The sequence below is a fragment of the Scaptodrosophila lebanonensis genome, unplaced genomic scaffold (genome assembly GCF_003285725.1).
Source record: "Scaptodrosophila lebanonensis strain 11010-0011.00,11010-0021.00 unplaced genomic scaffold, SlebRS2 tig00000315-arrow-arrow-pilon, whole genome shotgun sequence".
Classification (NCBI taxonomy): Eukaryota; Metazoa; Arthropoda; class Insecta; order Diptera; family Drosophilidae; genus Scaptodrosophila; species Scaptodrosophila lebanonensis.
Genome location: NW_022060644.1, coordinates 46,618 through 72,483, shown reverse-complemented (window position 1 = coordinate 72,483; position 25,866 = coordinate 46,618). Strand labels below are relative to the sequence as shown.

General features: G+C 36.9%; 1 protein-coding gene across 3 annotated transcripts in view; it reads right to left on the bottom strand.

The window, feature by feature from the left end:
* The window catches only part of LOC115630093, a 160,214-nt gene extending 135,585 nt beyond the window's left edge, over nucleotides 1–24,629 (bottom strand). Inside the window, exons 1-2 of one of the 3 annotated variants that reach the window (XM_030526719.1) lie at nucleotides 24,526–24,629; nucleotides 18,546–18,862 (exon numbers count right to left, since the gene is read on the bottom strand). In XM_030526719.1, the coding sequence (XP_030382579.1) occupies nucleotides 18,546–18,738 (193 nt within the window). In that variant the 5' untranslated portion in view covers nucleotides 18,739–18,862; nucleotides 24,526–24,629. The remainder of the gene's footprint in view (nucleotides 1–18,545; nucleotides 18,863–24,525) is intronic. The other 2 variants (XM_030526721.1, XM_030526720.1) reach the window with 2 other exon arrangements.
* Between the last annotated feature and the right edge of the window lie 1,237 nt (nucleotides 24,630–25,866).

Genomic DNA, 25,866 nt, shown 5'->3' with positions numbered 1-25,866 from the left:
AAGATTTCGTGCCCAAAACGCTCGATAAATTCAAAGAGAAAAGTTCTAATACAAAACGGTGGGTTTCTTCCAGTTTTAATTTCATCTTTACTTGGGGCATTTTTTTGAAAGATTTCAGTAAATGTTTAAAAACAAAACCCGATTAACTAAAGTAATAGTTCTACATCCTAACATATATCACAAACTTGTGCATGACGAAACGGGGGAAAATTTAGTAAATAGAAAGCTGCTACCTATTTTTCTGACCAAAATGCTCAGTGATTTTGACAAGTGGATAAAAATACGACACGAACACAACATTTACTTAAATAAAACAAGTAAAAAAGCTAAAGTCGGGTGTCCCGACTTTGAAATGTTTACAATAATTATAGAAAATAAAAAAAAAATTTTTTTTGATCGATTTTACCTTTCTCGGTATTCGAACTCACGTAAAGGGTATATAATCGCACATTTACATAGCAATTGCGTCTGTGTGAGTGTATGTATGCCTATGCGCATCAATTCGTGTTTGTGTAAACATGTGTGCAGTCAACCAAAGCACCAGCATCAACAACAGTCGCCGGCAACGCTGGAGCAGCGCTTGAGCAGCGCTGCAGCAGCAAATATATTTATGGCTATAACTTCTTGGTAAATCGGTCTATCATAGTGAAACTCGGCATACGGACACATAATTACTAACTGGGAGTATTTCCAAAATTCCAAGAATTACGGGAGTTAGAGAAATTCGCGATTTGCCGTGGAGAGGGGGAGGGAGGGAAATTCCAAAATATACATTTTCTGCGTATTCACACAAGGCATCTTGGACTAAAATTTGGTGTTTCTAGGTCTTATAGTCTCCGAGATATAGGCGATTATACGAATGGAAAATCGGGAAAACCCCCATAGGGGGGAAGTGGGAGGGAAAATCAAAAAAATAAAACAAACTCGTATAGAATACACACATAAGGCATCTTTGTGCAAATTTGGTGTCTCTATCTCTTATAGTCTCTGAGATCCAGGTGTTCATACGGACGGACAGACGGACAGACAGACAGACAGGGCTAGATCGACTCGTCTCGTCATGCTGATCAAGAATATATATACTTTGTGGGGTCTGCCACGCCTCCTTCTGCCTGTTACATTTTTTCAGCTCGCGCAAACCTAATATACTCTTGTACATTTCATGTACAGAGTATAAAAAGGAAACCAATTCCAAGTACTATATTTTGTCTGAAAGGCATAAGAGATGAGAATGAAAATCAGGTGCTTTCATTGTTGGACAAACCTGAAATTGTAACAATAACAAAGAAGAGAAAGTATGATGCTGTATCAGAACATAGTCCACAAAGACTATCCTTCAAGAAGTTAAAACCGATAATTACGTTAAAGAGCAAGCATCAAAAGAAAACAATCGCTCTTAAAGAAAAGCAACTACAACAAGAGAGAACGCTACAGTCGAACAAGCCCGACAGTGTAATACCCTGTACCCAGGTAAACTTCCGTCACTGAGTTATATGCGCCCATAGCAGCAGCAAAAAGAGGAAGAAGAAGAGCGAACTTGTTGCTGCAGTTTGGGGAGGTTGTACTGGCGAGAATTTGTTTGGCTAATAACTTTTCTTAGAATTGACCGAATTGAATAAAATTTTAAACAAAAGTAGATAATTACTTATAAATTATGTGTGCAAAGTTTGGTTTAGGTAGCATTTGAAATGTGGACGCTATTGACGAAATTCTGTAGCGGGGGAAGGGGGGAAAAATTCCAAAAAAAAAAAATAAACTCGTCCTTTCTCGGACCTAGGGGAATCTGGATGCCAACTTTGGTTATTCTAGCTTTTATAGTTTCTGAGATCCTCGCGTTCATCCAGACGGACGGACAGACGGACGGACGGACGGACATGTCTAGATCGATTTCTCTCGTCATGCTGATTCAGAATATATATACTTTATGGGGTCGGAGATGCTTCCTTCTGCATGTTACATACTTTGCACAAACCTAATATACCCTTTTTACACTACGGGTACAGGGTATAAAAAGGAAAATACTAGCATTAGTCTTGACTATGCTAAGGATAAAGAAATACTCCGTAAATCGACTCGTAAAACCAAACCAGTTCAAATTGGCAAAAATAAATTAAATTGGGTTTCTTATCTTTAATTCATATACTTAAATACCCTATTATTCAAAAATGTCTAATTTTAATGAGTTCTTTGTCACAGTCCTAAGCAATAATTCTATGAATGTCTTTCTTGATAATGTGAAATGTGAATTTACAAACATAATACATTTTCCTGAAAATATAGGGGAAGATTGGGAGGTTGGTATAACCGATATGTATTTGAGTCAACTGCCCCTACATGATACTACTTTGATTGATAAAATTTCGAACGTGACCACAACAACCGGGTTGTTATTTATTTATACAGACATAATAAAACCACGTTGTGTGGGGGATAAAAGAACACGATGCCTTCGGATATTCTACTATAATGGAATTTCTCAACAGATACAGTTTAAAAATGTGGAATACTACCCGCTTGAAATGTCTTGTATCAAGGATATTTCCATTCTAATTACTGATTCACGGGCGTACAAAATTGCATTTGAGGCATCTTCTACACCAATTTTTGTTACTCTTCATTTTAAGAGGAAACGAGAAATACTATAAATAATAATGTCCTAAGCAGATTTGTGCTCAGAAACTCATCAAACAACATGGAGAAACTTTACCAAGAATATTATCGTAATCAGTGTGGTGGCGGACTTAGCCATATTGGTACACTTTACGTTACGCCCAGAATAGTACAACAAGGAAGAGGAATAGGAAATTTTTTTTAGCGGCCTGTTTAAATATTTGAAACCACTCTTTTACTCAGGTTTAAATGCAATAAAAGATCAAGCTTTAGAAACGGGTAAAGCAATAATAAGTGATTTGGGTAGAAAGCCTTTGCGGAATATAGTAAAGGAGCAAAGTCAAATTGCATTTCAAAACCTATCTACCAAAGCATTTAATAAAATGAAGAGAGCGCAAGATGGGTCCGGAAAAAGGAATAAAAAGAGGTTTCAGTACGAAAGCGAGCTCATTTTAAACCAAGTCAACGGAGACGTTATACAAAGACGTTATACATTCGAATAAACACCCTATTTCGGACATATTTACCAAAACAAAATGAAAAATCACATAGAATGTATGAAAAGTGAACTTGATTTATTCGAACCACATCCAACACAAAGCAGTATTTTGCGTACTGAGGAGGTTTCATACAATCCTATCGCGTCTTTGGATGGTGCAAGCTCAATTGAGTTCGTTGCTTGGGTAATGGAGAAACTTATAGAGATTTATCAAGTATATACTTAAGACTAGTAGTACAAATTAAGGATGGACAAGGAAAAAACGTAACTGACGATTCTGTTACTGTAGTTAACAATATATTGCACTCAATATTTAGAAGTTCAAGCGTGTATTTAAATAATACATTAGTATCACAAAGCGACAATAATTATCATTACCGTGCATATCTTCAAACTATTTTAAATTATGGTAGTGATGCTAGCAAAAGTCATTTAGCAACTCAAGGATACTAGCCCAGTTATTCAAACTATAATAATGTTATTGATGGCACTTCAACTATTGAAAATATTTTCCAGAAGAGCAACAAAGTTGAATTATATGGCAAAGTTCATGGAGACATATTTAATCAACCCAAGCTGTTATTAAATAATGTAGATTTACGCATTACATTTAATATAGAAAAAACGGCATTCTATTTGATGGAAGAAAACACAGAATCCTCATTAAAAATATTAGAAGCACAAATATTCATGAATCATATCACTGTTAATCCAAGTGTTCTATTAGCACACCATCATGTCCTACAAAGCAAAAATGCGTTGTATGCTTTTAATAAAGTAGAAGTAAAGTCATTTACACTTTATCCTGGAAATAACACACTATCAATTGATAATGTTGTAATTGGGCAGTTACCAAATTTTATTGCCTTTTGTATAGTGAAAAACAAGGCATATTCAGGAAATCGAGCACTGGATCCATTCAACTTTGAAAATTTTAAAATTCAATGATTTAATCTTCTTATCAATGGAGTACAAATCCAACAAACAGTCAGAGCTCACGTGCATATAATATGCTTTTCAGAGCTAATGGTATAAAACATTTTGATAGTACTCTATCTTCAGTTTTCAAAAGAAATGTTTGATAAAAACAATTTTATGTTAGCATTTGATTTAACAGCTGATCATTCAAACTCTACATTCTGTTCCAATTTATTTTCCCAAGGAACAAACGAATTGAAGGGCGCTTTGCAGATCCGTTAACTGAAGCGGTTACATGCCTCGTTTATTGTGAATATGATTCAATGCTTGATATTGATAAACATCGAAACGTGAAAATAATTATATAATAAATAAAATAAAACTAAAAATGAATACTCTACAGATCGAAAGTCTTATAAAAGTAAACTCATCAACAAGACATATATTTGGAGGAGTTTATCCCTCAAATAAGCTACCAACACAAATACTCAAAAGGCCCTCAGTTATTGTAGCCAACACTGATCCTTCAAATAAGCCTGGCGTTCACTGGGTTGCATTTTACTTTGATAATAACAAAAAAAGGAGAGTTTTTCGATTCATATGGGCAGTATCCTCAAAATATTGAGGATAAGTTTTTAAAAAATAATTGTGACAAATTTAAATATAGTATAACAAACAACAAATCCAGGGGTACTTTTCAAATACCTGCGGCCATTACTGTATGATGTATGCTTTACATAAAAGTAAAAAAAAAAGTTTGAGAACTTTACTAAAAAAATTTAGGAAAACTGATTACAGTTTTAATGATAGATTTATTTTAAAATTATTTAAGGCCAGTTTTTATACTCTGTACATGAAATGTACAAGAGTATATTAGGTTTGCGGGAGCTGAAAAATGTAACAGGCAGAAGGAGGCGTGGCAGACCCCACAAAGTATATATATTCTTGATCAGCGTGACAAGACGAGTCGATCTAGCCCTGTCTGTCTGTCCGTCCGTATGAACACCTGGATCTCAGAGACTATAAGAGATAGAGACACCAAATTTTGCACGAAGATGCGTTATGTGTGTATTCTATACGAGTTTGTTTTATTTTTTTGATTTTCCCCCCCACAGAGTATTTCAAAGTCGGGACACCCGACTTTAGCTTTTTTACTTGTTTTTCATAGCATACGTTTAGGCTCTAACTAAAACGGACCATAATGTTTTCTTGCTGTTCTAAGTCCTGTGAGTTTGGCCATAAGCTTGGTTCAATGGACCCTACAGTGTGCCGGGTTCGTTGGCCGGGTAACTGACTACTTAGGCAAAAACAGCGACTTAATCTGGTTTTGTGAAAAACGTCGTAGTATTGCTACCGAAATGCGTCAGTTTATGAAGCAGACGCATAAAAGCATAAAAGAACTTCGTGCCGAGTTTCAAGTTTTCCACGAAAAATTTGTAGCGCTGGAAACGACGTTTCTTGGCCTTAAGCTACTGTCCGAGTCTCCAAAAAGGAAGAAACGAAACTTGACTATATCCCAGCCTAACATACTTACAATCCCGGATAACAACACAAATTGTGCTTCACCTTCTACACCGGCTTACCCTAATCCTATCGTTAGAGCATTTGCTACACCTGCCGCGGTCTGACTTGGTGAGAGCGCTTCATCTTCGCGTTCACTTGCTGCCCCTATGAATAGTGAAATGCTTGTTCCGGGTGTTTCTTCAGCCATATCAATTGCTAATGCTACTACCGAAGTGATTGCTGCTGCTATTGCGGATATTCCTGTTACTCTCATATAACGATGTTCAGTTTCATGACAATTTGCAGCTTGATCTCAATGCCTTCCAATTGTGGTGCCCGCAGTATGAAATACATAAAAATCGTATTGAATCGGTTCAAAAGCAATTTCTTTTGTTTGCCTTACGTGGTCTTGGATGGAGTAGAACTGACCCTCTACCATCATATTTTTACAGGCTACAATTGTTAGGTCTTCCATCACTTGCTAACTGCCGGATTTTATTAGGTGTTGTTTTTATACATAAATTAATTACCGGCGACATCGAGTCTTCGGTGCTTGTTAGCCAAATTAACTTTACGGTACCACAAAGACCTTGAAGATTTTTTGTTCCCATAAGCCTAAATTGCTGTACAAGCAACTATGCTTTGCACAGTCCGTTTCGGGTTCTGTGTAGCAACTACAATAATTTGAGTCATCTCTTTGGCCATGAGAGTTCGGTTAGTTCGATTAAATCTTGCTTACTTAATTTCCTGATCCGCTCTGAATCTCTTTAAATGGTTTGTAATTCTATTTAATTTAAATTTTTATTTTTTATGTTTTTTTTTCATCAATATTTGAATGTATATCTAGTTTGTTATTTCTCTTCTTTATGTTTAACATTGTCAGTTATTATGCAATTAAATTAAATAATTTAAATAAATAAAAATGTGCATACTGCTTATATATTTTTGTTTGTTTCATCGCCTTCGTTTTTACATATGAATTCAAAACGCGCTGGACTATATCTGGTCTTCTCTTTTCCTTTGTATACAATTTGGAGGATTCCGTTTTCCTTCAGTTTTTTATAAGGATTTTTGGTCGAAAATTTGTGTACACAGATTTTAGGAAGGAATATCCAAAGACATTTTCCATCCCTCTCCTTTAAGTATAAAGCAATTTTATCTCCAAACTCTGTATGCTTTAATTTACAGTCAATGATATCATAGACCACTCAATCCGAAAGATTTTCAACTTTGGTGTACCCCTGTCCAGTGGAACAGTGTGCATTGTTTAAGTGTTCAACAAATGACTGAAAAATCAAAATACCATATACAAATACATGTATTAATTTGTACACAGCTACATACCATTTAATTGGATTTTATTTATATTTTCTTTTGGGAGATTAAGTGTCTTGCTTCCACTCACACGTTTTAAAGACTGCATATTATGATCATATGTCCTTTATTTATATATGTATTTTTGAAAACGAAAATGAATGAAGACACGCCTTTTTCATTTTTTTATACATAATATATTTAAAATCAAACTTATTCCATTGGCTAGTTACATTCAGTAGATATGTTTAGTTTCCCACTCTTTAATTTCTTTTTTCATCTCTGTCTTACGCCTAAGTAAAGTTAAGTGTATAAAAAGAGTATAAAAAGAGTTGCATTCAAATCATTACAATTCGGGCAACACAATAAAAACAATGAAGAACTTTGAATGTCTTCTATGTCCATTTGACAAATTTTTTGAAACAAAATACGGTTTAAACAAGTAAAAAAGCTAAAGTCGGGTGTCCCGACTTTGAAATACTCTGTACATATGCTTACAATAATTATAAAAAATAAAAAAATTAAGAAAATAAAAAAATATACAATGATTGATTTTACCTTTCTCGGTATTCGAACTCACGTAAAGGGTTTATAATTGCACATTTACTTAGCAATTGCGTCTGTGTGAGTGTATGTATGCCTATGCGCATCTATTCGTGTCTGTGTAAGCATTTTCGCAGTCAACCAAACAGCAACATCAACAACAGCCGCGGGCAGCGCTTGAGCAGCGCTGCAGCAGCAAATATATTTATGGCTATAACTTCTTGGTAAATCGGTCTATCATAGTGAAACTTGGCATACGGACACATAATTACTAACTGGGGGTATTTGAAAAATTTTAGTTCGAAATTCCAAGAATTACGGGAGTTACGATTTGCAGGGTAGAGGGGGGAGGGAGGGAAATTCCAAAATTTTCTGCGTATTCACACAAGGCACCTTGCGATACAGTTGTTCGTGTTGATGGCATGCAAACGCTCTTGGCACTGCAGAATAACTGCATAAAAGCTTTAACCCCCCTTGCCGTGCCATCGGCTGAGACGGACGGCGTTGGAGCTTTAGGGGAACACCTTAGCAATAGTAACTTTCGCACTTAAGAAACTTCTGTTATGCTTTAATCTTAACATTGTTATTTGTAGTAGTAACTGTCATGCTTGTTTTAAATTAATCTATTCTTTCTATTTATATTTTACATCGTATACTTCGAGTGCGTTTCTGAAACGACTTCAAATACTTAAATATGCAAATTAGTAATAGTAGTTTAAATGCGAGCAGCCATACAATGCTAAAAGTTCTTTGCAACCGAAAGCCAGGCTTACATATTTGTCATATCAATGCGCAAAGCCTAACGAACAAGATAGAAGAATTTAGGAATATGTTTGTAAATTCCAAGGTTGATGTTATATGTGTGTCTGAAACTTGGTTTATGTCTGACATGTGTAGTTCGTTGATTAATTGTGATGGATTTAATGTTTTCCGATCTGATCGTGCAGGCCATGCGGGCGGAGTTGCAATATATGTAAGTAAGAAAATCAAAGCCAGAATTATATGCAAACAACCGGAGGGGTGTGCAATTGAATACCTTTTTATCTCACTATATCACCTAAAAAACTGCCGAAACATCTTAATTGGTTGCATTTATCGACCTCACCGCAACACAAACTACACTGATCTGATCAGTATATTTTCTGACATCTCAATGAACTATGAAGACGTAATTCTAACGGGTGATTTCAATTCCAATGCTCTGTGTGACGCTCGTCTAGTTGATGATATGGAGGCATTAGGCATGAAAATTGTTAATGCAACACAACCAACACATTTCTCACAAACCTCTAACACATTACTTGACCTTTTTTTTATTAATAATTTAAAGAAAATCTTACTATACGACCAACTTTCTGTACCTGTGTTCTCTAAACATGACCTTATCTTCTTGACACTTGACACTTTTATTGATAAAACTGACCATAAAATAGATTATAGAGATTTTAAGAATATTGACATTGCACAGCTAAATGACGAATTTTCTTTACTTGATTGGGACGATATTTACCGATTACCCACGGTCGATTCTCAACTGCAACAATTCGAACACAAAATAAGCTACCTCTACCACAAATTCGTACCACTACGAACGAAAATCGTTAGACCCACACAAGAACCTTGGTTTAATGACACAATTAGACTTGCCATTAAAAAACGTAATGATGCATATGAAAAGTGGAAAAGATATAAATCTGAATATCACTATTCTAAGTTCAAAAACCTCAGAAAGCAAGCATCTTGCTTGATAAATGCTGCCAAACGAGCTTATCATACTTCACAATTTAGCAATGCGATTTCAAGCAATCAGACGTGGAATAAGCTTCGTAGAATGGGTATTGGTAAAACGAAATCATTTCTTCCCTCCGATGTTGACGTGAATGAATTAAATAATAAATTTGTACAAATTGAAGTACCTGTCATTACGCATAATACATATGTAAACGCTGTACCTAATGTAACCTGTGATAGTAGTTTTAGCTTTCGTTGTGTCAGTCAATGTGATGTCCTAGAATCAGTTCTTAAAGTTAAGTCAAACGCGGTCGGATTTGATGACCTACACCCAAAATTCATCAAAATGATTTTACCTAAAGTCTTAGCGCATATTACACACATTTTTAACACATCAATTATGACTTCCTGCTTTCCTGATAAGTGGAAAATGTCAAAAATCTGTCCTATTTCTAAGACTAACAATGAATACCGTCCTATTGCTATTCTTCCTTATCTCTCAAAAGTTTTCGAGAATCTAATAGCAAACCAGATTAGTGACTTTCTAAACAAAAACCTTCTCTTATGCGATGACCAATCTGGTTTCAGAAAGCACAGAAGTTGTACCACAGCTGTCCTAAATGTGGTTGAGGATATTCGCAGTCAAATGGATACTGGCTGTGTTACTTTTTTAAGCTTACTCGACTTCAGTAAGGCATTTGATTGTGTTAATCATGAAATAATGTGCACTAAACTTAATAGAATGTATTACTTCTCAAAAACGGCAACAACTTTTATACATTCTTATTTGTCCAATAGGCGTCAAGCTGTTGTAATATCGTCTGATCATTCTTCGTTGTTACCTGTTAGTCGCGGTGTTCCACAGGGATCTGTTCTTGGTCCACTATTGTTCACCTTGTACGTGAATGACCTCCCTTATGTCTTGTCTAACAGTAAAGTCCACCTGTATGCTGATGATGTTCAAATGTATGTTAGTCGTCCTGTTACTAAATTAAATGAGTGTATAAGTGTTAGTAATGGTGAACTAGGTAAAATCTCTGACTGGGCTAAAAACAATGGGTTAAAACTCAATCCCACTAAATCTAAATGCCTAGTAATCTATAAAAACCAACTAAACACTTCAAACTTCAACTCCCTTGTGATTGGAGACACTCCGATTGAATATGTCGATCAAGCTAATAACTTAGGCTTCTGCTTCAACAGGAGCTTGACATGGAACAATCATATAAATAAGGCTGTTGGTAAGGTTTATGGTGCGTTAAGACTTCTGAACTTGACTCAGCAATTCCTACCTGTAAATCTGCGAATGATGATAGCGAAAACATTCATACTTCCAATGCTATCTTATGGTGTTGAGGTATATGCAAATTGTGACGCAATTTCATTCCGAAAACTAAAAGTCGCTTACAATAGTGTCGCTCGTTATGTTTTCGGTCTAAGACGCTCTGATCATGTCACCAGCTATGCATACCAACTTTTGAACTTAAGTATCATGTCTTGGATAAACTTTCGAGTTTTATTATGTCTACAAAAATTGATAAATACTAAGGAACCAGCATACCTGTATCAAAGAATTAAATTTTCCACATCTCTAAGAACTCATAACTTAGTATGTCAGCGCCACAGGCTTCTTTTATCCGACAGACAATTTTTCATATATGCTGTTCGCATTTGGAATGGACTACCAACACACATAAAAAACATCAGAAACGCTACTCAATTTCGAAGTAATCTAAAAAAATATCTTCAAAATTAGCATTAATAAACTGTCACGATAACAAGCATGACATATACAATCATTTGAAAATTGTATCCATGGTTATTTTTATAGCCTGTACCCAAAGGGTGAAAGGCTATACTAGTTTTGTGCGCATGTATGTAACACACAGAAGGAGGCGTGGCAGACCCCACAAAGTATATATATTCTTGATCAGGATGAGAAGCCGAGTGGATATAGCCTTGTCCGTCCGTCCGTCTGTCCGTCTGTCTGTCCGTATGAACGCAAGGATCTCAGAAAGTATAAGGGCTAGAATAACCAAACTTGGTTTCCATATTCTCCTAAGACCGAGAAAGTACGAGTTTGAGTTTTTTTTCGATGCACCCCCCCCACTCCCCCGCAATTCGTGTTTTTTCTTATAACTTCCGTAATTCTCGGAATTTTGGTAGGTACATCCAGTTAGTACTAATGTGTCCGTGTGCCAAATTTCATCATGAAAGGTCAATTCTAAAGAAAGTTATAGCCATAAGTAAAATCGCTGCTCATGCGCTGCCTGCAGCTCTGTCGGCAGCGCTGCCCGCAGCTGTTGTTGTTGTTGCTGCTTTGGTTCAACTTTGTGCTGCATGCATACACGCATATAAAGACGCATAGGTACGTGATGTAAATGTATGCTGTTAAAACTGAACATAAACATGTATTCTAATTTAATTTAATTAATTAATTAATTCATTCAATTTTTTTAATAATTTAAATTTTTTTTTAATTTTTTTTTTTTTTTAATTTTTCTTTTTTGTAGAGAGTACAGGCTATTTTACTGTCGGGCTTGCTCGACTGTAGCGTTCTATCTTGTTTCTAATTGATGTATTAGTACTTCAATGCTTTATGCACTAGTGCAGCAGATTAACTAACGCTTATTATTAACTTTCAAAAATATATAAACATTGCCTTGACCAAAAAACCAATGAACTATCCATGTCAAAAAAGTATTTCAACGCCATGGGTTTATTTAAAATGTAACTATTTTTCAAAAAAAAAAAAAAAAAATGTTTACAATTGGTTGTCGCCTTAGCCAACAAACTGTCTGCGGTATAATATTTTGGTTGCGATTCTAAATATTTTTACCAATTGGTATTGAGCTGTATGTGATATTTCCCCATACAAGTTAAACTAATTGGGTTAGTGGTTTGGTTCATGATACAACTTACAATTATTTGATTAAGTTGGAGTTGAGTTGCGCAAGATATTTAATTAGACTCAAATTGGACCTCCAATTGGAAGTGAAATATGCTAAGATACTTTGAAATTGAGGGGAATATATTTGAACAAGGTCGTATTGAGTTGCATAACAGGTTTGATTAGTCTAATTGGGTCACCAGTTGGAAAGTAGTGGTGAATATCCTTTTAATATCTACCACACCACATGGTGGGCGCCTTTGCTAAATGTGGGGAGTTTAGGTGAAAAAGAGTAGCGGTCCCATATCTATACTACTAATGTATGCCGATGATGTGAAGCTAATTTTATCGTATAAAGATCCTCTTTATCGTTCTCGTCTGCAGTACGATCCAAGCTGTTTTCAACGGTGCAATATGGTTTTTTTGCCCGTTTTTATACTCTGTACATGAAATGTACAAGAGTATATTAGGTTTGCGGGAGCTGAAAAATGTAACAGGCAGAAGGAGGCGTGGCAGACCCCACAAAGTATATATATTCTTGATCAGCATGACGAGACGAGTCGATCTAGCCCTGTCTGTCTGTCTGTCCGTCTGTCCGTCCGTATGAACACCTGGATCTCAGAGACTATAAGAGATAGAGACACCAAATTTTGCACAAAGATGCGTTATGTGTGTATTCTATACGAGTTTGTTTTATTTTTTTGATTTTCCCCCCCACTTCCCCCCTATGGGGGTTTTCCCGATTTTCCATTCGTATAATCGCCTATATCTCGGAGACTATAAGACCTAGGAACACCAAATTTTAGTCCCAGATGCCTTACGTGAATACGCAGAAAATGTATATTTTGGAATTCCCCTCCCTCCCCCCTCTACCCCGCAAATGCGATTTTCTCTAACTCCCGTAATTCTTGGAATTTCGTTCTAAAATTTGGAAATACCCCCAGTTGGTTATTATGTGTCCGTATGCCAAATTTCATTATGATAGACCGATTTAACAAGAAGTTATAGCCATAAATATATTTGCTGATGCAGCGCTGCTGCAGCGCTGCTCAAGCGCTGCCCGCGGCTGTTGTTGATGTTGCTGTTTGGTTGACTGCGAAAATGCTTACACAGACACGAATTGATGCGCATAGGCATACATACACTCACACAGACGCAATTGCTATGTAAATGTGCAATTATACACCCTTTACGTGAGTTCGAATACCGAGAGAGGTAAAATCGATCACATTTTTTTTTTATTTTCTTAATTTTTTTATTTTCTATAATTATTGTAAACATATGTACAGAGTATTTCAAGGTCGGGACACCCGACTTTAGCTTTTTTACTTGTTTTGGCAGAAAGTCAAAAAAATATGTTGTCCAAATATAAAAAATATTATTTTTATTTTATTATAAATTGTTTAATTAAGCGAAAATTAAATTAATTCCTGCTGATATGGCAACACCATTTTCTTGGCGCGTATTCAAAGTTACCTGATTGTGTGAAACACAAGTATTTGTGAATTTGACATCAATTTTTGGTAAACTTTAAGAGCTTGCAGAATTAAGAAAACGACCAACAAAAGTTAAGTTATATAATGGAAAACGTTAATCAAGGTATGTAAAATTAGAATCCAAAACTGTTTTAAAGCGATGAAGTGTGTTCGTGTTTTTTAAAAATTAACATTTATAAGTCGCGTGTGTTTCGTGGAATAGTACTTGGTAAAGAGTTGCAAAAAGTTATAAATGTGGAAATACTAACTAATATATGTTTATTATGGAATTACTAAAGAACTTCATCCCAATTTGCACGTTTTCTGTAAAATTGCGTTTGTTGCAGCAAAACTGCTGTTTCGGCATGCAAATATTGTTGACATTTGTAGCAGCAACAAAGACTCAGAAGACGAATTTAAGCAGAATATATTACAGAAATTAACGTAAGCATCTTAGATGAATTCAATACTTTGTTAATATCGGTAAAAGTAAAAACCTTCTCCAATTATATTAAAAAACACATGCCATGTTGTAATCGAACTTTAAAGCCATTCAAAAAAACACAAATGTTTTGCTTTTAACATGATTTTTGATGCTGATGGCGATTTTGAGCCGTGATAGCCGTGTACCAAGACAAACTTCAAGCACTGAGTTATATACGCTCATAGCGGAAGCAAAAATAAGAAGATGAGGTAGCTTGAGTACTAGAGTGAAATGTTTTCGCTAATAACTTTTCTAAATATTTACCGATTTGATTGAAATTTAAAACAAAGATAGCTGATTCTATATAAATTACGTGTGAAAAGTTTATATAGCTTTTGAAATGTGCACAGTATTAACGAAATTCTGTAGCCTGGCAAATAAACTCATTTTCAATTATTTATATTTTGTGAACTAACTAAATCGGCCATATCGGTTACATGGCAGCTATATGAAATAGTGGCCCAAACTGAACCAAACTTGGTATGTCGTCTCGAGGTATTAAAACATGCGTACAAACTAAATTTTGGATAAAAATCTTAATATTTCGAGTTTCTGCCAAAAAACGGGCAAAAAAACCCATAGTGCGGTGGTGCTTGGTCAACTACCTGTACCTAAACTGTTCGAAATGCAACTTTAAGACGTTTCACTGGTCCAGACCATATCTAAGTACTTATGCGATTGACAATATACCATTGCAACGTATATCTGCAGTTGAAGATCTTGGAGTTCTGTTTGATCCCAAATTGAAATTTCAATCTTCACATCTCCACTATCGTTAACAAAGCTAAGGGTGTTCTTGGTTATATTAAACGATGGTCCAGAGAATTTAACGACCCCTAAACCACCAAGCTACCTTAAAGTTCTCTAGTAGTCAGTGCTAGAATACTGATTATGTGTTTGGTGTCCTCAGTATAAATTGTATCAGGATCGCATTGAGTCGGTCCAGAAACAATTTTTTCTTTTTTCTCTTCGTGGTCTAAACTGGAATCCTAATCTGCGATTACCTTCCTACTTCAGTAGACTTCTCCTTATTAACCTCCCTTCTTTAGCTCACCGTAGAATAGTTCTTGGTGTTCTGTTCCTCCACAAAATGAGATGTTGATTCCTCTATGCTTTTAGATCGTATCAATTTTTCGGTTCCTTCTAGGCCAACAAGGAACTTTCTGTCACTTCTACTTAACAAATGCACTAGTAATTATGCCATGCACAATGCTTTTCGAGTATAATGCGCTAAATATAATACTTTTTATACTCTGTACATGAAATGTACAGAAGTATATTAGGTTTGCGGGAGCTGAAAATGTAACAGGTAGAAGGAGGCGTGGCAGACCTCACAAAGTATATATATTCTTGATCAGGATGACAAGCCGAGTCGATATAGCGATGTCCGTCTGTCTGTCCGTCTGTCTGTCTGTCTGTATGTACGCAAGGAATTCAAAAAGTATAAGAGCTAGAATAACCAAATATCCAGATTTTCCTTTCATTTTTTCTGATGCACTCCCCACTCCCCCCTTCTTCATGATTTTTTATAACTCCCGTAATTCTTGGAATTTTAAACTATAATTTGGTATTCACATCCAGTTAGTTTATATATCCGTATACCAAGTTTCATTATGATAGGTTGATTAGAAAGAAAATTATAGCCACATAACCAGGCCCAAGCTGTGTCTGCAGCTGTATTTGTTGCTGCTTTGACTTAATTATGTAATGTGAAATGCACACATATATATGTACAAGTACACAAACATGCTTAGACACGATTCTCCAATTCGGATGTGAGTCTGCTCGACCGCCTTGTGGCTACTGATTAGGAAAACCTCGGGTTTTCCTACCGCCAGTTCCAGGCCAACTATTTTGAGCCACCACACTTGTATGCTGCGATTCCACGCGTCTTCCACGATGTTTTTGACTTTTCGTGCCCGTTATCCTGATGACGCGCTGTAGATGCGAAGGAATGCCCTGAGCCGGCAGTGCATTCACAATACAGACCCAGTCCTCCGAGTTGAACGCATTCCTGACGTCCAGAATGACCACCAGGCAGTATTCGTTCGTGCCTCCTCTCCATATGGTACCTGTAATAGCATTCGATGCAATGTTTACCCCTTTGCCTATTGCGTCCAGGGTGGATTTCGGCTACCTAAATCAAAATTGGTTGTGTGACAGCTCAATTTCCTTCAACTTTGCGCCCAGCATTTTTCCCACCAACTTCCCGATGGTATCCAATAGACAGATGGGCCTGTAGGCTTTATAGAAACTAGTCAGAAGTGTCTAATAACGTTTCCGTGGTGGGAGTCAAAACTGGCGTCTCTAGTCTCGCAGGGAATAAAGCCTCCACTATTCTTTAGAGTTTCAACGCATTATGGCTACGTGGTATGGAGTCTTGCTAAAGGTGTAGGGACCCACTATTCAGTAGTGCCAGTTCTAGGCCTGAAAGCGCCTCCTTGGTGATGTTACTGCCCCATTCTATCGACCTTGAGTTAAAGTCGCCCGCTATTATGATTCGGCTACGCCCTCTGATATCGTCAGGGCTGCTGCGTCCAGGGCTGCTGCGTCCAGGGCTGCTGCGAAATCAGAAAGGCTAGCTGACCAGCTCTAACTTCAAAGAACCATAGCGTTCTAGGTCCGCACAGCCACAGAGCAATTTTATCGGACAGGTCAGGGACTCAGCTCTATTAGGAATTGCCAGGCTTATATTTTCTTTGCTTACAGTTTGTAGCAGGAGGTCTTGCGCTGCAATGCAGTGGTTGAGGTTAACCTGTAGAACTTTCAGAATCTTAATTGTCGAACCGCCTCCTCAAATTCTCTGCATTTAAAGCTGCCTGTGCGCATAATGCAAAGTGCACATCTTGGACTGTTAGTGCAATTCCTGGCTGTATGCCCATTATCGCCGTGTCTGTAACAGGAGTCTTTCAGATCCTCGTTAGTGCTAGTGCTTTTAAACCCAGTAAGCGCCCTTGCTTTATTCGTTGTGAGGGAAAGGGTGACTATGTGCTGCCCGCCGTTCACCTTGTGGATTGATTTCAGTGCTTCTGTTCCTATTTTAGATCTCGATCTAGTTCAGTGCAGTATCTCCTCCCTGGTGGCCAGTTCATCCAGTTTACGGATTTCTAATTGAGCCTCGTCATCCAGTGGTTGACGGCTGTTCGCTATTGCGTTATTCGTTCCTACTGGGTTAGCAGTCGGTAGAGGCCACCAAGCGGTGGGACTTGGAGAACGGCCCGTCCGGCCTTTGTAAACTTTGACTTAAGTAAATGCTTTTAAATGGGAATAGATTGGCGCGACTCCGCCAACACATTCTATTCTCTAAATTTGTTATTTAAATTGAATATTTTTACGGTTAAATGACTTAAATACAACTAATATTGCTTCAAAGAGTTTGGTTATTCTAGCTTCTATACTTCCCGAACTCCTTGCTTTTATATAGGAGGACAGACGAATGGACGGACATACGAACGGACGGACATACGAACGGACGGATAGGTGAACGGACGGATAGGTGAACGGACGGACAGACGAACGGACGGACAGACGGACGGACGGACGGACAGGACTTAGCCACTACCACCATCATATTTAAGTTCGATTAGGATAGATAAGAAGATATTGCAATGAAACCAAAGTTTCATCGGCAGCTACATAAAAAAGAAGTAAGGATCAGCATTTCAAATCTATATACGTATATTTCCACACATCAATTTCTTATATAATAAGATAACTAAAATCAGAATCAGATGCTGGGCTTGTTCAGCAGGTCGTAGCGATTTGCGATTTGTGATCGATCATCACCTGCTGACCGCTGTGATTTGTGATTCAGATAAGTAAAAATTTCAATCGAAATCACAAAACACAAATCGGGAAAATATTATGATTACTCGAGTGTCCCGACTTTGGAATACTCTGTATATATGTGTAGAATAATTATAGAAATTTAAAAAATATAAAATGTAATGTTTTTTACCTCCCTTGGTATTCGAACTCACGTAAATGTTGTATAATTGCACATTTACACAGGAATTGTCTCTATGTGAGTGTATGCATGTCTATACGTGCTATATGAGCATGTATGCAGCACAAAGTTCAACCAAAGCAGCTGCAACAACAACAGCTTCGGGCAGCGCTTGAGCAGAGAAAATCTGCATATGGCTATAACTTCCATATGGCATACGGACTTATAATCACTAACTGGAGGTATTTGCAAAATTTTAGTTCGAAATTCCAAGAATTACGGGAGCTATGAAAGATCACCAATTGCGCGGGAGGGGTGAGGGAGGTAAATTCAAAAATACACATTTTCTGCGTATTCATATAAGGCATCTTGGACTAAAATTTGGTGTCCCTAGCTCTTATAGTCTCCAAAATATAAGTGATTATACTAATGGAATATAGGGAAACCCCCCATAGGGGGAAAGTGGGGGCGTATACACAAAAATGTGATGGTGTTTAATTCGGATTATAAGAATATTAAATATTTATTTTTATAGACTTTAAGGAGTATGATCACAGACAAAGATACAAGTATTAACAAGTGTTTTATTTGCTCATGAGTGTACTGAAAACAAGAACTAATTGCATATTTACCTTCGCCCACCTCGTAGCCCGAGCGATTTGGAGAGAAAAACAGATGGGTGCGATAATGAATCTCTTCCTGTTGCTGCATTAGGCCGATGTCGCGTGACCGCTTTGTTCGATTCGCCTTCGACTGCAGTTTTCCGCCGCCACCACCGGACTTATTTGCGCCCTCTCGGAAATTTTTTCGAAACATTAAGTTCATGATTGATTTGATTTATGAATGTGTCTGTGTGTATTATTATTGTATTTTGTGGGTTTGATAAGTTTCTATGTAAAATGATTTACGTTTTTTTAATTTTTTTTAAACAAGTGGCTTTATTGCAGACCTGGTTTGAATGGTTTGAATCTTTACTTTGTAAATGCTAAAATTTTTGAATGTGATATGTTCATTCGAAAAACGTATAGTGATTGTAGTTTTTTTTTTTATAATATTTAGTGCAGTAAGTATTATAGTTTTCAATTTTCTCATACAATTTCAACTGCACTTTTATAACATTGCCAACCAACCATTGCGACGAGGGATGCATTTTAGATTAATATGCCAATTAAACCAATTTTATAATTTTGCTTTTTGTATGGTGATTTGATATTGAATACGCCGCTCTATAGATTTGCGATCATTTTTGATAATAATTGCAATTCGATAAGTTTCTTGTCAAAAAAAAAAAAAAAAAACTGATGCGTGCAGTAGCATACTTATGTGTTAACAAGAATGGAGTGCTAGTCTAGCGGACTCAACACTTCAATAGCATGGAGTGCAAACTAATACAATACAATTACATTTTGTATACTAAACTAATTTAATGGAAATAATATATAAGGTTAGATTAGGTTACACTTTCGCGTATGTTTATATGCAATTTCAATAGCATAAATGTACATCGAGATTTTGTACAAGGTGGCTTCCAAAGTAAACAGGACTTTTTGATTCTAGCGCCCCCTGGTGGCGCTATCTATATGTCGACTGGTGCGTTAGAACCTGCTATTGTTATCGATTTTCCAGTGATTTCATGACATTTCATCAATTGGAAGTGAAGTTATTGCGTTTTAAGTGTCAGTATGTTTGTGTTATCGGTGCGAAAATGAGCTTCGAACAAAGAGCCAAATTTAAATTTTGTATTAAAATTGGTAAAACTTTTACCGAAACGTTTCAATTGATAGAACAAGTTTATGGCGATGATTTCCTATCCCGTAGCAGAGTGCAGGAGTGGTTTTAACGTTTTCAAAGTGGTCGTGAGGACATAAATGACGATCAACATGTGGGCCAAATAAAAATTTGTTATCACCGAAAATTCCATCGAAACTGTGCGTGAATTCATCAAAAATCAGCCGAAATCATCATAGAAATTGATGGAAATGAAATGAATTGGAACTGAAAGGTGTGTGCACGGTTTGTTCCACACAAATTGCCTGACGACCAAAAACGATTGACGATTGACGCTTGGGACCGATTATTTGACCAAAAATCACATTCGTTTCACCATTCGTTCGACATGCTTTTGGATCGTGCAAAAAGCTATATTGAAGCAGAAGGAGACTATTTTGAATAAAATAAATTGATTTTGCCGAAAAAACCATTTCTTCTGTTTTTTTTTTTTTAAGTTATTTTATTATTACTATTTACCTATTTACTTTGGAACACACCTTGTATATGTACATATGTGTATTCGTGCAGTACAAAGATGGGCCAAGATAGCAGTAAAAAAACAAGTAAAAAAACTAAAGTCGGGTGTCCCGACTTTAGCTTTTTTACTTGTTACTAACTGCGGATATTTGCATTTAATCAAATTTTCAAATTTTAGTTCGAAATTCCAAGAATTACGGGAGTTTCAAAAAATCGCGATTTACATGGGAGAGGGGGGAGATAGGGAAATTCCAAAATACACATTTTCTGCGTATTCACATAAGAGGCATCTGGGACTAAAGTTTGGAGTCCGTAGGTCTTATAGTCTCCGAGATATAGGCGATTATACGAATGGAAAATTGGGAAAACCTTCATAGGGGAAAGTGGGGGTGAAAATCAAAAAAATAAAACAAACTTGCACAGCCTACACACATAACGCATCTTTGTGCAAAGTTTGGTGTCTCTAACTCTTATAGTCTCTGAGATCCAGGTGTTCATACGGACAGACGGACAGACAGACAGGGCTAGATCGATTCGTCACGTCATGCTGATCAAGAATATATATACTTTGTGGGGTCAGCCACGCCTCCTTCTGCCTATTACATTTTCAGCTCCCGCAAACCTAATATGCTCTTGAACATTTTATGTACAGAGTATAAAAAGGTGAAAGCCCCTTTGGTGATTCGATCTTAAGCAGGAGCTGCCCTACTTTTGGCTGACCAGCCTTTAAGCTTTAAGCTTCGTCATAAAAAAACAGAAGAAGAAGCTAAAGTCGGATGTCCCGACATTAGCATACTCTGTATGCTTAACAAGATAGAACGCTACAGTCGAGCAAGCCCGACAGTGAAATACCCTGTACCCAGGTAAACTTCCGTCACTGAGGTATATGCGCCTCTAGCAGAAGCAAAAGGAAGAAGAAGAGCGAACTTGATGCTGCAGCTTGTGGGCGTAGTACCAAAGTAAAATTGTTTCGCTAATAACTTTTCTTAGAACTAACCGATTTAGATGAAATTTAAAACAATAGATAATTATATAGAAATAGAGGACGGTATTGACGAAATTCTCAGGCGGTGGAAGGGGGTCGGAATTCCAAAAAATAAAATAAACTCCTCCTGTCTCGGACATAGGAGAATCTGGATACCAACTTTGGTTATTCTAGCTTTAATCGTTTCTGAGATCCTTGCGTTCATCCAGACGGACAGACGGACGGACATGTGTAGATCGATTTCTCTCGTCATGCTGATTCAGAATATATATACTTTATGGGGTCGGAGATGTTTCCTTCTGCATGTTACATACTTTGCACAAGCCTAATATACCATTTTTACCCTACGGGTACAGGGTATAAAAAAAATTAGGCAATTAAGAAAAAAGTAAAAAGAGTTTTGAACGATTTTACCTCCTATGGTATTCGAACTCACGTCAACGTAGTGTGAGTATCTATGCGTGATTGTGTGTGTCTATGTGTATCTCGTGTGCCTATCCAAAGCAGCAACAACAACAACAGTTACTGGCAGTTCTTGGGCAGTGATAACATATATGGCGTTAGCTTGCTGTTAAATCGGCCTATCATAATAAAACTTTGCAAACGGACTTTAAATCACTAAATGGCGGTATTTGCCAAATTCAAAGAATTATGGATTACTTGGAATAAAATTTGGTGCCCCTAGGTCTTACAGTCTCTGAGATAAAGGTGATTAACGAAGCAAAGCAAGCTCCTATAGGGGTTGGCGAAGAAAAACCAGCAGCTGAAGCAAGAGGTAATGGCAAAACCTAATCAAAACAAGATAGAACGCTACAGTCGAGCAAGCCCGACAGTAAAATAGCCTGTACTCTCAAAAAAAAAAAAAAAAAAAAATTAAAAAAAAATTAAAAAAAAATTGAATTATTAAAAAAAATGAATAAATGAATTAATTAATTAATTAATTAAATTAAATTAGAATACATGTTTATGTTCAGTTTTAACAGCATACATTTACATAACGTACCTATGCGTGTATGTATGCAGCACAAAGTTGAACCAAAGCTATTTTATTTATGGCTATAACTTTCTTCACAATTGACCTATCATGATGAAATTTGGCACACGGACACATTAGTACTAACTGGATGTACCTACCAAAATTCCGAGAATTACGGAAGTTATAAGAAAAAACACGAATTGCGGGGGAGTGGGGGGGTGTATCAAAATAAAAAAACAAACTTGACCTGCCTAGGGCTTAGAGGAACCTCGATACCAAGTTTGGTTATTCTAGCTCTTGTACCTTCTGATATCCTTGCGCTCATACAGACGGACGGACGGACATGGCTATATCGACTCGGCTTGTCACCCTGATCAAGAATATATACACTTTGTGGGGTCTGCCACGCCTCCTTCTGTGTGTTACATACATGCGCACAAAACTAGTATAGCCTTTCACCCTTTGGGTACAGGCTATAACAAGTAGAGAAGCTAAGGTCGGGTGCTCCGACTATGAAATACTTTGTACATCTATGTAGAATAATTATGCGTGTATGTGTGTGTCTGAGTATGTCTTTGTATGTCTGCTGCGGGCACTGCTTAGTCATATGTACATATATGGATATATCTTGTTAAATCCTGCTAAATCGTCCTATCCCCCCTACCACCGCTACAGAATTTCGTCAATAGCGTCCACATTTCAAATGCTACCTAAACCAAACTTTGCACACATAATTTATTCAATTCTGTCAATTCTAAGAAAAGTTATTAGCAAAACAAATTCTCGCCAGTACAACCCCCACAAACTGCAGCAACAAGTTCACTCTTCTTCTTCCTCTTTTTGCTGCTGCTATGGGCGCATATAACTCAGTGACGGAAGTTTACCTGGGTACAGGGTATTACACTGTCAGGCTTGCTCGACTGTAGCGTTCTCTCTTGCTTATCTCTTTTTTTACGAGTCGATCTAGCCCTGTCTGCCTGTCTGTCCGCCTGTCTGTGAATACGCAGAAAATGTGTATTTTGGAATTTCCCTACCTCCCCCCTCTCCCATGCAAATCATGATTTTCTCTAACTCCCGTAATTTTTGGAATTTCGAACTAATAATTTGCAAGTACCCCCAGTTAGTAATTTTGTGTCCGTGTGTGTGTATACTCTTTTACCCTTTGAGTACAGGGTATACAAATTTGGTTTTTAATCCAAATAATCTGTAACTAAATACTATACAATACAAAACAAACCAATTATTTGTATTTTTTCACCAATTTTGGAAATTTTGATGCAATACCGACGATTTTTTATTTGTTTTCGTCGTGGCCATGTACGTACAAGGTGTGCTCCAAAGTAAACAGGACTTTAAAAAAATAAACAGAACAAATGTTTTTTTCGTCAAAATTAATTTGTTTTATTCAAAATAGTCTCCTTCTGCTTCAATTCAGCTTTTTGAACGATCCAAAAGCACGTCGAACGAGTGTTTTAGCTCGTCGGCCGGTATGGCCGCCAGTATGCCGGTGCAAGCCTTTTGAATGGCCTCTACGTCTGCATAACGCTTTCCTTTCATGGGCAAATGCATTTTTCCGAAAAGGTAGTCGTACGGTGCCATATCAGGTGAATACGGCGAGTGGTTAATGGTTAAAATGTGATTTTTGGTCAAATAATCGGTCACAAGCGTCGATCGTCTGAGCAATTTTTGGCCGTCAGTCAATTTGTGGGGAACAAACCGTGCACACACCTTTCGTAATCCCAAATGTTCGGACAAAATGCGACAAATCGATGTTTTGGGGATGTTCAATTCCATTTACATCAATTTCAATGATTTCGGCTGATTTTTCATGAATTCACGCACAGTTTCGATGGAATTTTCGCTGATCACAAATTTTTATTGGCCCACATGTTGAACGGTTTTACACACATGGAAAGCAGTTTTCCCTTGAGGCACACACAGCTCTGGTGTACCAGTTAGTACACATATAAATGTGTGCAAATCACGAGGAAGTTTGACAATAAATAAGAGGAAACTTTTGTTTTCTTGTCAAGTAAGTAAAAGCAAGCAAAAATATATATACAAATACTATATATGCACATTAAGTGCACATATCAAGCGTAACTGAGAGAGCAAATTATAAGAGAAAATAAAAGTATATATTATTAGCGTAAAATATATCAATATTCGATGACTCAGCGAGTATAGAGAGAAATCTCAGTGCACGGTCCATGCGGTTGTGGCCTAAGCATATTGTTCTTGACCTTCATTCGTGCGTTTGTTGAAAATATATAAACATGTACCTTAGCCATTTTATAAATAAATTATTGGGCGTTTTCTTGACCGCTAAAGTCACTGAACTATGATGTATCTACATGAATGCTTATCTTGTCTTTTGTCTATTTTTAAAATGAATAAGTTTTACCATTAAAAAACATCACATTTTGCGAAACTTAAAAACGTGCATTCCAAGCGTATACGTAATGGCTTGGCAGAGAGAATACTTAGGTATATAAATATTCAATTTATAATCGATTTTTCATTTATCACTCTGACATTTGGTTAAGTGTTCGAATAACAGCAAAAATTATTTATATAAAACAGAAATATACCGTTGAAGGTTTCTTTAGACTAGTCACACGATTGTTTGTTGCGTATACCACCACCGTCAGCATTTGTTTCGCTCGCAATTCGGACTAATTTATACTGAACTAGCGTTGCAAGCGGATGGTCAGTTGGTCTAAAAAGAAATATGAAAACGTATATACAAGGTGTGTTCCAAAGTAAAAAGGACTTAAAAAAAAAAAACAGAACAAATGGTTTCTTCGGCAAAATCAATTTATTTTCTTCCAAATAGTCTCCTTCTGTTTTAAAACCAAAATTAATTGTTGGCTATTTGTTCAATGCTCATTTTCGACCCGATAACACAAATATACTAACACTTAAAATGCAATAACTTCACTTCCAATCGATGAAATGTCATGAAATTCTCACTGGACAATCGATAAAGATAGCGGATTCTAACGCACCAGTCAACATGTAGATAGCGCCACCAGGGGGCGCAAAATTCAAAAAGTCCTGTTTACTTTCGAACCCACCTTGTATATACTTTGTGGGGTCTGCCACGCCTCCTTGTACTCTTGTACATTTAATGTCAGAGGATAAAAATGAAGAAAATTAAAAACAAAATTTTGATCGATTTTACCTCTCTCGGTATTCGAACTCACGTAAAGGGTGTATAATTGCAAAGAGTGTATGAATGTCTATGCGCGATTATTCGTGTCTGTGTGAACATGTTTGCTGTCAACCAAAGCACCAGCATCAACAACAGCTGCGGGCAGCGCTTGGGCAGCAATTATATTTATGGCTATAACTTCCTGTTTAATCGGTCTATCATAGTAAAACTCGGGAAACGGACACATAATCTCCAACTGGAAGAATTTGCAAAATTTGAGTAGGAAATTCCAAGAATTACAGGAGTTATGTGAGATCACTAATTGTGGTGGAGAGGGAGGAGGGAGGGAAATTATAAAATATACATTTTCTGCGTATTCACATAAGGCATCTTGGACTAAAATTTGGTGTCCGTAGGTCTTATAGTCTCCGAGATATAGGCGAATATACGATTGGAAAATCGGGAAAACCCCCATAGGGGGGAAGTGGGGGGGGGAATCAAAAAAATAAAGCAAATTCGTATAGAATACACACATAAGGCATCTTTGTGCAAAATTTGGTGTCTCTATCTCTTATAGTCTCTGAGATCCAG